Source organism: Gastrolobium bilobum, unplaced genomic scaffold (genome assembly GCF_033153095.1).
Source record: "Gastrolobium bilobum isolate Gb01-03AN ecotype WA unplaced genomic scaffold, APGP_CSIRO_Gbil_v1 utg4612, whole genome shotgun sequence".
Taxonomy (NCBI): Eukaryota; Viridiplantae; Streptophyta; class Magnoliopsida; order Fabales; family Fabaceae; genus Gastrolobium; species Gastrolobium bilobum.
Genome location: NW_026896581.1, coordinates 106,698 through 118,595, shown reverse-complemented (window position 1 = coordinate 118,595; position 11,898 = coordinate 106,698). Strand labels below are relative to the sequence as shown.

The 11,898-nt window shown below is 36.2% G+C and overlaps 1 protein-coding gene across 1 annotated transcript; it reads left to right on the top strand.

The window, feature by feature from the left end:
• Nucleotides 1–7,041: 7,041 nt before the first annotated feature.
• Nucleotides 7,042–11,367, top strand: LOC133300723 (ribulose-phosphate 3-epimerase, cytoplasmic isoform). The gene is made up of 8 exons (XM_061500305.1): nt 7,042–7,328; nt 7,587–7,591; nt 9,614–9,676; nt 9,783–9,889; nt 10,004–10,101; nt 10,312–10,404; nt 10,527–10,568; nt 10,967–11,367. The coding sequence occupies exons 1-8, from the start codon at nt 7,212–7,214 to the stop codon at nt 11,120–11,122; spliced, it is 681 nt and encodes a 226-aa protein (XP_061356289.1). The 5' UTR covers nt 7,042–7,211; the 3' UTR covers nt 11,123–11,367.
• Nucleotides 11,368–11,898: the final 531 nt, after the last annotated feature.

Below are 11,898 nucleotides of genomic sequence, written 5' to 3'. Positions count from 1 at the left end.
ATCAACTCAAGAGCCTCGTTAGCCCTCAAGGATTTAATACTGCCACCTGCTGCACCATTCAACACCATCCTCACCTCAGGTTTGCAACCATTGAAGAAGATTCTAACCTGATTACCAGCAGTCAAGTTATAATACGGACACCTCCTCATTAAATCCTTGAACCGGTTCCATGCTGCACACATTGATTCACCCTCAGATTGAGTGAAATTGGTGATATCATTCACCATATGGTTGTACCTCTCCATCGAGAAGAACTCAGCAAAGAACTTCTGTGATAAATCATCCCAGGTTGGAATGCTTCTTGCTGGTTGTCTTTTCAACCAATTGAGAGCTTTCCCTTTAACATAAAAAGGGAACAATCTCAACCGGATTGCATCATTAGATACCTGAGGATGCTTGGTGGAGTCATAGATCATCAAGAATCTATCAATAAACCTATGAGGATCTTCACTCTCCTCTCCTTCAAACTGAGCTCTCTCCACCAATTGAATATGGGAAGATTTGAGCTCCCAGTTATTGTTAGCAACATTAGGCTGAACAATGCTCGAGTTGGGCCTGTTGAAAGATGGAGTGAGAATAGAATCCTCGAATGGATTATCTGCATCATTGTTTCTTGCCATGGTTTGTGCTTCTTCAGACAGAATCTCTAACTCGTCGAATGAAAGCTTCTTCCGAGCAAGTTTCCTTTTTTTCAGTTTTTGTAATCACCAAATCAAGTGGAAATTCTGGCTTTTTACCTCGCATACAACTCAGAAAAGAGATCAGTAGCACTGTTCAAATATCACACAGAAATCAAAAATAAAAATAAAATCCAATCTTAAAGATCAAAATTAATTGATATAAGAAACGCCAATCCCCGGCAACGGCGCCAAAAACTTGATGCTCGCCGGCAAGTGATCGCACAAGTAATATAATGATAAGAAAAGTTCGTCTCCACAGGGATTGTGATCGTATATCAAATAATTGTTCCTTTTAAGACTGAAGAGTTCAAATATGTGTGTGAAAATTGTTGTGGATTTGAGAATAATAAGAATTAAAAGTAAAACGTATTTTTGAATTTTTGTTTATAAGAAAAAGAACAAAGATTGATTTTTGTAAATGTGAGAAAACATTGTAGCTAGAGTGCACTCACCTTATGATCCCCACTTCTTACTTTGGATTGATTTACAATACTTCTTTATATAATTACTCAGATAAATTATTATCTAAAAACATTAATAGTTAACCCTCAATTCCTTGCAAGGTTAACCCTTTAATCCCAATTGAAACCTCAATTCCTTGCAATGTTTCTCATGGCATTAAGCAATGAATCCAATAATTTAATCATCTGCAATTAAATATACATCTATTCCTAGCATGCATATAAATTGTTATCTTACCCCCTTTCAAGACTAAAACCCCAATATTCCTATCTAGGGTTCTAACCCTCAAACTATCCTCAACTATTAGATTGATCAATTCCAATAAAGAAGATATAATTACGCATAAGGTAAAGATAAAGATAATTATATAAACGAAAAATCATAAATCAATCCGTCGTAACAAGGGTTCACATAGGGTTTGTGACCCTAACTACAATAAAAAGAACTAGCCAATCATTGTCATGACTGACATAGCAATATTCAACATCAACAAGAAAATATAATGGAAGAACAAAGATGAATGAGAAGATCTCTCGGAAGCTCTCTCTCTGAAGCACGACGGTTCTCTGGTATCAGAATAAGATCCCTAATTCTGTCATGAGCATCATATTTATACACCTCGCTTATTTCTTCCAAAAATACCCTTTAGCAACACGGTCTATTTTTCTCGCACAACGACGCAAGTTGGCGCCATTGTGGCTCCACTTTGCGCCAAGTTTCTGGAAATAGTACCAACTCGGCCCTGTGAGCGACTCTGGTCTGCGCCAATATGGCGCCACTTTGCGCCATACTCCTGTCCATTTGCAAATTCTCCTAAAACCGGCGCCAGTTGGCGCCGGTTCCAAAACACCGCTGCAGAATTCGTAGATTGGCGCGGGTTGGCGCCAGTCCGCGCCATGTTGCTTGAATTTGTACTGTGCTACACCCGTGTGGAGTCGCGTCAACATGCTTTTTACAATTTTGTAATTTTCACTTCTTTTACCTGTATATACACAACCAATAGGTGAGAAATATCATTGACATAGAAAGAATCAATATAGTAAGCAAAAATGTATATAAATATCTCTTTTATGACTCAATTCTTATCAATTTCAGCTTGGAAAACTACCTTTGCTAGAGGCACATCACTTCACATGGCCGGATTGTTCATGCCCACATACCTAGGGGTATTCAATCCAATTTCACACTTCCACGCATCATGCAATCCTATAATTAACTTATACAAACACTCCACAACTCAATTACACAATCCTATAACCAAGCCATTTCACAAAGTCATGAACACCATCATCAAAATTGCCTAAGTTACCAAATAATTTCTCAATAATTTTTATGAGTTCAATTACTCTAAAACATCATTCTAAGCCACTTTTATCTGATACACATTTTCAATTTGAGATCTCTAACTACATCAATTCATGCAAAATAGCTCTAGGTCACCAAATTTGAATCAACATATTCAACCAATTAAAAGTGTAGAAACTTACTCACAAGCAAGGCCTAGGACTCCTCCACAACATACCAAAGCATTGGAGGATCAATCAACTCCAAGAATACCAAATCTACACACTTAGCCGCGGGTTTGAGGGGGATTTTTCGCTCAATCTAGTGGGTTTCAAGTCTTAAAACTACCATGGTTGTGTTTAGAATGCCATTTACTTAAACTTTGATGACAAACTTTATTGGATTTGAGTGAGAAATGAATGAGTTTTGGTTGAATGAAGATTTGAAGCAAAGCTTCCCCACTCATCAATGGAGGCCGTGGGTTTGGGTGGGAGGAAGGAGAGAGAAAGTTCAGAATTTTGTGTCTCCCCATGTGGCCAAGTTCGCTTAAGTGGGGTGGGTCCCACCGTCACCTCACACGTTTCAAACTAATTCTAATCTCCTGCCTATTCCACTAAACGTCCATAATTTCCTAAACTATTTAGAAACTCTAATTTTTAACATTAACCATTGCTCTTTAATTCTCCTTGATAAGATGAATCCGGAGTTTTCTGGTCGTTTGGAGAAATCACAGTTTTAAGCTGTTGTGCGCGTTGTGGGCATGATTCTCCAAACACTCTAATTTCTATCAATTTTCACTAGAAATCATATTTCCTAGTCCTACGTACCATTTATAACTTATATCTAAACCTAGAGCTCAAAATTCATTTAGCACGCTTTACGATGCAACTATACCGCATTATTTTTACCTGGTAAAAAACTATTCACCAAATTTCCAGAAACTTGCCTAACCACTCAATTTTTCATTCTGAATTCATTCCAGGGTTAGTTTTTCCATTTGAGACTTCCTACTCAATTTTACTTTTCTAGGGTTACGTGTTTGGCAAATTATCATTTTACCCTTCCTTTGTATTTTGACCCTAATTTCAGGATTTTCACTAATCCTACCCTTTAATCCACATTTAATAAATAATTATATGTTTTAGAAATATGAGGTGTTATATTCACCATATCAGCCAGAGCTCCTTCTTTCTCTCCAATATCCTTCTTCATCGGGATTGCTTTAATTTTTCCTCCTCTTTTAGTTCTCTGAACAACCATCCAGCTACCAAAAGCTTTTCCATCCTTATGGTTCTCCCCTGAATTTCCAGAAGATTTCTCCTCCATTGGTTCTCATTACGGTTATCCGCACATTGGTCTTGCCTATGCCCATTCATGCCAAACTTAAAATAGATCAGATGCAGTTCTTCATAGCCTACCTGGAAAACTCTACTTCCAATTTTAAACTTCAACAAGAAGCTTCTTCTTAGATCCACTTCAACACATATTCGGGCAAACTTTACTCTCTCAGTAATGACATCGTCCCATAACTCATTTCTGCGTAGGGAATTTATGTCAACTTTAAGAGTTTGCCCAAATAGATTTCCAATTTTCCACAAGTAATGAGCCGTATAAAATTCAATAGGAAGACCAGGTACCCTTATCCAGACCGCCAATTTCTTGAAACCCTCATCATACGGATCAAAGAACGAACTCCATCTCTGAACCACCAAGTAATGATTTGCAACAATCCAAGGTCCCTCCTCTAACACATGTAGGTAGTCCCCATCATTCTGAAACCTCAGGAGAAGATATCCATTATCTAGATCTATCAACTCTTAGGTCGACACCTAGTTCCACAGCCTCTCTAACCTTGCCATTAGGAAACGAGTTCTTATTCTCTTCCCCAGCAGCTTTATAATAAGGGCTTTCCTCCATTGTTTGCTGTCTTTCTCGTGTTGGCTCTTAGAAAATTGAAGGGATGGACACATGGGATCGTCCTCAGCTCCTTGGGCCAAATCCTCCTCGCAACCATCTTCCTCTTCTTCTCTGCGTTGGATAGTTTTCCAATCTTCCTCCTCGCTCTCCGAGTTACCTCCGCCTCCATTCAACCTAATTAATTTGTCTCCGTACGAGATGAACTTTTTACCAGGCACTTCCTGCTTGATTTTAACAATCTCAGGGAGGATGGATTTGGTTACTTCACTAACTCTATCTTCTAGTTTCTCTAGCATTTCATCATCCATGTTCTCATCTACCACCACCTCTCCTTTAGGTTTCTTCACGCTCCTCTGAATCAGATCTTCTTCCTCTGTCGTACGCTCATGCGCTCCACGCGCTCCATCGTCCTCTGTTTCCATCCCAGTTTCTCCCCTCTCTCTAGATTCAGTTTTATTGATACAGTACTTCTAATTATAAATATATACTTGTTTTCTTTCACTTTAGGAACGAAATTGGTATATGCATAATTTTAAGCTAAACATCAGCATGATAATCATGAAGGTTATAATTGCCCATATATACATGTATATTATTATAATAGAAATTTATGTTATTATTTAATCTATTTCTATGAGTTTAATATTTCTCTTATTACAGGAAATAAATTATTTTCTATGACACAAAAATAATATAGTTATTGGGTTGAAAGAAAAAATATTATAATGATGAAAATTAAAATAGCCCAAAACAAATTCAAATTATAAAAATACATTTCTTTCGAACTCGAAACTACGTCATTTTGGGATAAAAAAAAGATAACTTAATTATCTTCCAAGAAATATTAAATTCATCTTTTATTAATTTTTTTTGATAAATTAAAATTTAGATAAGAGATTACGAACCTAAAGAATTTCAAAATCACTAACTTCATTAAAATTTAGAGTGAAATTACGTAAGTGGTATAATTTTAATAAGGTCAGTGGTTTTGAATATATGAAAAGGACTTTGTTAATGGAGATAAAATTCACTTTGATAATCTCTATGTCTCAAAAAGATTAGTCTTTTTTTTGGGTGAAAGAAAGGCCTTAACAGTCCAGAAAACAACTAAACAAAATGAACATTCCTAATGCTAGTAACAGCACAAACATCAGCAAAAAATAAATAGCTAAGTCCAGGAGGAACATGACTAAACTCCTTATAGACAGAGGTCTGAGTAAGGCATATCAAATGATTGGCTAACCAATCAGCACACTGATTTCCTTCACGGTGAATGTGTTGAGCCTTGAGGTCCAAGTCTTTGTTCATCCAAGTCCGAATACGAGTAACAATATGCGACTCTCGGACAGCATTACCTTTGTTGGTGAGCAACGTGATCACCTAAGTGGAGTCACTTTCAATTATAAGTTTCGTAAACCCTTTGTTCCAAGCAAATTCCAATCCTTTCAGAATACCCCATAATTCCGCCGTAAAAGCTGATGCAATGCCCACATGTTAAGCAAAACCCCCAAGCCATTGGCCATCTGAACCTCTACATAATCCCCCACAAGCTGCTACTCCTGGAGATCCTTTGGCTGCACCATCTGTATTTAGTTTAACCCAGCCTTGATCAGGTGGCTGCCATGCTATTTGCAACTGAACTAACATGCCAACCTTTTTTCTATTGCCATTATCACCGAATGCTTTTTCTATATCCATAGCCATACGATGCACCTTCCCCGCAATAAGATATTCACTGCGCCCATCCTTTCCATGATAAACAGCGTTCCTTTCATTCCATAGCTCCCAGCAGGTTAATAGAAATATTGTTCCCCAATTTAGGCTAATTTTAATGTTAAGATTCATTAGGTATATTCCTGTTTCACTCTAAGCCGGGAAAAAACGACAATCATCCCGTCCTATCATTACTTATGTTGACAGACACCCAATCCACCCAATTCATTTCATAAAAAATAGCTTGTCGCATACCTGTTAGCAGTTCATCCCACACTCTTTTAGCCATAGCACAATCTCTCAACACATGCATTTCTGTCTCATATGCTTTCTCACATCTAAAGCAAATTGGATTCGCATCATATCACTTAGCAGCCCAAGCTCGAGTTGGCAGTCTCCGATGGAGGCATTTCCACATAAATAATTTCACTCTTTCTAGACCCTTCCAACACCAAAGAGCATTCCACACTTGTTCTGGAAAAATATTATCTTCAAGTGGAAACTGTTTCTGCATAAGGACCTGATAAGCATCCTTAACCATTATGGAGCCATGACCCCCGGTACTCCATCTCAATCTTTTGCTATTAACTAAGAAATACATTGAAGGAACTAAAAAAAAAAGCTGATAATTGAACTCAAATCATTGCTAATATGGTGTTTCATTTTATACTCATTAGGTGTTATGTATTTTTATTTTTATTTTGGATAGAATTTTATGTATTTTTTTAAAACAAATATTGTACGGAGTGTTTAGTATAGGATAAATTTTTTTTACTCAAAAATCATGATTTTAAAAAAATATGATGGAAAAAGTCACTCTTCCAATAATATTATTAAAAAACTATTTGATAAGTTAAAATATTATTGAAATTTTATCTCAAAAAATATATAAAATTTTTCCGGAGATTTTAAGAATACCACTTTTTTGCTAATATTCTTGCATTTCATTTTGCAAAAAAAATTATTGAAAACAAAGTTCTTAAAACATAGTGTTGTCAAAAATTGCGACTTGTAAGTAAAAGTCAAGGCAGCCATCAACGTAGTGTTGTGAATACTGAATTGGAAGAAGCTCCTGTGTTGTGTTGTGCTCCGTTTCACCAACCACCAACCATCCACCGTCTACCAACACTGTGACTCTCCTCCGTTCCGTTAACGATGGGAGTGACACCCAAAATTGCTCCTTCGATGCTCTCTTCCGACTTTGCTAATTTGGCTTCCGAGGCTCATCGCATGCTCAATTCTGGCGCCGATTGGCTCCACATGGACATCATGGTATTATTCTTCATATTTCATGCTCCAATTTTATGTATATTCATCTTATTAATCCATATTATATGTTAAGTATGTTGGGGTTTTATAACAAATCTGTTGTCCTTTTGGTGGATCGGAAAAGTTGTTAACCAAGACTGAACGAATGTGTATATGTTGCTATTGTGTTTCAAGAATTTATCTGATTTGAACATATTTTATTTCATCAGCAATCATGATTCCTGATATTTCTCTCTCTCTCTTTTTTTGGTTCATTTGCAGGATGGGTAAGGAATCACTGTCTTGTGTTATCTTTGTCCTGACCCCTGAGATTGCCCTAACTTCCCAAATTGACTGGGTTTTAAGTTGCAGTTCTGTTTAATCCCTTGTGTGTTTTTTTTTCTTTCTTGTTTTGTCCAGTATAATGGATCATAGTTCTTTTACTTGACTTGATTATATTTGAGGGAAGGCATGTGAAAGTTTACTATCTACCAAATTGTGATTTGAGGTCCTTATCATTAAATGTAGAGAAAATGACAAAAATGATGTGTCTTTGGCACAAAAAAGGATTTTTTGCTTTAGGTTCTGGCACATTCTTGTGTCATTTTGTTTACAGCGAATTTGAGTTAAGTGTAATTAATTCGTTTGTAGCTTTGGGTTAATATTGAATAGTATACTCTTTAGTTCATTCAAATAAACGTTCTTGCTTATTAGTATCATTATACCAGTAGGGGTAAGAGAGAGGTATTGTTCAATGGTGAATGATCTCACTGAATCTGTTGGGGTGTAGTTTTTTCATGAATATTAGTGAATGCTGCATTCTAAATCACCCTTATCATTAAGTCTGTGTTATCAGCAGAAAGAGAACGTCAATCTTCAGTCATATTCAATAACAACAATAACAGGATTAAAGCAACCTCAAGTTCTCACTGTAGGTTCTGCTTGGGTATTCATTTCTAATTTGTGCTGCATTCTCTACTCTTAAGTTTCTCCGATATCAATTACCTGTATAGTGTTGTATTTTAGTATTTTTTTGCTATTGTTGCTTTCTTGGTTAACCCAATTTTTATCTTCACAGCTTTCAACAATAGTGCTTTAGCATAGTGAATAATATATGTATAAACCATCATAGGAGATTTTGGTATTTTATCTTCTATTAAGTTTACTGGAACTCCTGAGGCCTTTATTGATTTTTTTTCCCCCCTAATCTATTTTTTATAGTATTTTCATGCATCCAGTTAAGTTTTTTGATCTATTTCACATTTTCTGTTGCGTATATTATATGCTTGTAGCCAAGTAATTTTTTTGGCCATTAAGCATATAAACATGTGGCCGAGGCCTAAACTCTTTACCTTCACTTTCAAGGCTATTTTCTGGTGACAGATTTCTAATTGACTTGTAATTTTCTACCTGTCATCCAATTCTTCCTTTTTGAAACAGATAAATTTCTTGTACCATGCTGAAATTAGACAGAATACATTTTTTATAAAAGTGGAATTGTATGGGATTGCAAATTGGGCATTTAACTAAACACATATCAAGTTGAATGATAAACTAATTGAAGAAATTAAGAAAAACTCCAGCAGAGCTTGGCAGTGTAGCTACTGCTTGCAACGATATGAAGCGTAAAACCAAAGGTTAAAGGTTGTGTTTGGGAGCTAGTTCTATTCAATATTGACAATTATTTTTTTTTCGGAGGTGAACACAAATGTCTACTTGAGGAGCTAGTGATTGTATCTACTACGGAGTGAAAGTAGAGATGACTGGCAATGGGAAGCATAGTACCTCTAGCCAATATAGTCCGATGGTATGAATCAAGGGTGTGTGTGTGAGTCACCTGCTAAGTGGATAGAATGTGCTCTGGGCACAAGATATGTGAAGGCTGTAATCATGGTGGTAAGCCTTGTGAATACTGAAGAACTTATCCCCCCCTTTGGTATAGGGGGCCATATATAGATGAAGTGCACTAGCTGTTAGGGAGGTTGTGCCCATAGTGGGTGATTTAGCAAGTGACTAGTGGAGTGATGCTAGGCTCAGTGGGTGGTTATGTGAGGGGAAGTTGAGAGAGAGAGTGGTGGAGTGAGATGCTTAGTGTATGTCATGTACCGGGAAGAGGAAGTTGGGACCATTTAACTTGTCCATAACAAATTCATAATAATGGGAAGGAAATTTTGTTCATCAACTTGACATGGTTGCTATGGATGATTTAGAGTCACCTCATGGTGCTTAATTTTGTTTATTGTGTGTTGTCCATTAAATTTTTTAACATGTTTCCTTTCCTTTTCCCTTTTTTTCCTCTATTTCCGCAGGCACTTTGTCCCCAATTTAACTATTGGTGCTCCAGTCATTGAAAGTTTGAGAAAGCACACAAAGTAACAATCTTCCTCCTTCACCAATCTAATTGTTTCTTTGCAGAATATTTTTTTCCATTGGCATGATTTATGGTGCATTTGAGTCACTAATCATTAATCCTTGCAGGGCATATCTGGATTGTCACCTGATGGTTACAAATCCTCTTGACTATGTTGAACCTTTGGCAAGAGCTGGTGCTTCTGGTTTTACATTTCATGTAGAGGCATCAAAGGGTTGGTGTTTATACTCCCTTCTTTTGTTTTATCCTCCTCTTATGCTGTTTTCTTCTGCCCACCTTTATATAATATTTCCTTTCCTGCCTTCTTAAAAGTGATTCTTGTGCACAGATAACTGGAAAGAGCTTGTACAAAGAATTAAGTCACAGGGCATGAGGCCTGGTGTATCGTTAAAGCCTGGGACACCCATTGGAGAGGTTTATCCCCTGGTATGCATATTTGTGCCCTTCTGATTCTCCTCTGGTCATACCTGTATACATGGATTTTTTATCATCATTAATTTTCCGTGAATATCCTGAGTCTTTGCATAAACTTGAGAATAGATACAATATCTCTGACTCGAGGATCTTAGTCTTAAGAGGGTATTTCTTTTTTGTTTTCTTTTTCTTTTTTTGTGTGTTTCATTTTTCTTTTCACAGGTTGAAGCTGAAAATCCTGTGGAAATGGTTCTTGTAATGACTGTAGAACCTGGATTTGGAGGACAAAAATTTATGCCAGAGATGATGGATAAGGTATCACTGTCTTTCTTAACTTCATATGTTATGGTTTTTTGCTGACAACTCGTCTATTATGCAAGTGGTACCTATTTTTTTGGTTATTTTTCTTATTTATTTGTTTTTGAATTTCAATCCAGGTACGGATACTGAGGAAGAAGTATCCATCACTTGACATAGAGGTATCTCAGCCTATTTTCTTGTCTGTAACTTCTTTATTGTCAAGTTAAATGCATACTTTCTTCATGGTTGTAAACACAGTATATTATTGATATTGAGATTTGTTCACTTCAGATTTCTGAATTTGTTAACATTTTCACATTTTACGCTTGTTATGTTCTCACTACTTGTTCAACGAATAAGGCAGCAAAAGTGGTCTTTTGTTTATTTCTTGTTGCCTCTGCATTTTTTATCTTCTTTTTTATGAAGGTTTCTCACCAAAACTTTCTTTTCAACTTTATTTCTAAGTGCTCAATTATTGTTTTCATGGAGATTATGAACTGCTTGTGTTAGCGTGCTCATGCACACCAGTGATAATACTATATTGCAGTGATCAAAACATGCCCAATTTCAATTGCAGGTTGATGGTGGTTTAGGGCCTTCAACCATAGACATGGCCGCATCAGCAGGGGCAAATTGCATTGTTGCTGGAAGTTCAGTGTTTGGAGCTCCTGAGCCATCTCAAGTAATATCCTTGCTGAGGAATTCTGTTGAGAAAGCTCAGCAAACATATTGACTTGGTACAATCAAGTTCCGTCATTTTATGTTGCAGTACACTTCACTACTTCACGCAGTCAATATGCTTAATGTGCTAACATTTTGATTCGTCGAATAAAAGATAGGTGATTTAACAATGTTACTATATATGTCTATATCTAGTGTGCACTTCATAAAAATATAAAGGCATAAAAGGGGATGACAGATGCTGCTGTCACCTAACTCCTTTGTTAAAGAACATATAATACTAAATTTTGAATTTAAATTTGATCCACTGTTAATATTCTTACATTATCTGTAGATAAGAGAGTGCCACGTAAAGTTGTTGTAACTACGCTTTTACACTAACACAAAAACCTTTCAATAGTTTCTTATACAGCTGGCGCTATATACTCGTAGTGTGATATCAGTAATATCAAAACAAAATCCATAATTCGGTTGGTATCATGATAGACACGTGTGTCAATTCAATGTTTCTTATTCATTAGAACACTGAGGAATTAAGGACGACTGGAAGTTATAACTTAAAATAACTGTATACTAATTGCCTAATTTCCTATTTTATTGTTCATATATTAGATTCATGTTTTTTGGGCAAATATATCAGATACATTATGAAAGTGGACTATTGCTTGAGTTATATTATATAAAAGTTGTTATGTTTGAATGACTAATTTTCCATGAAAATTTCTTGTTTGGGAATTGGTGTACCAATTACACTTGTTTTATCAGCATACTTTGGCACATGCACTTAGCATATGCGCATTTCTTGATTATATGAATGCTGATCACAAT

Bases quoted from the DNA above. Each gene is read 5' to 3' on its own strand.
- LOC133300723 (XM_061500305.1), top strand. From the start codon at position 7,212: ATGGGAGTGACACCCAAAATTGCTCCTTCGATGCTCTCTTCCGACTTT. The intron at 9,677-9,782 runs GTAACAATCTTC...TAATCCTTGCAG, and splicing joins AGTTTGAGAAAGCACACAAA to GGCATATCTGGATTGTCACC. The intron at 9,890-10,003 runs GTTGGTGTTTAT...TCTTGTGCACAG, and splicing joins TCATGTAGAGGCATCAAAGG to ATAACTGGAAAGAGCTTGTA.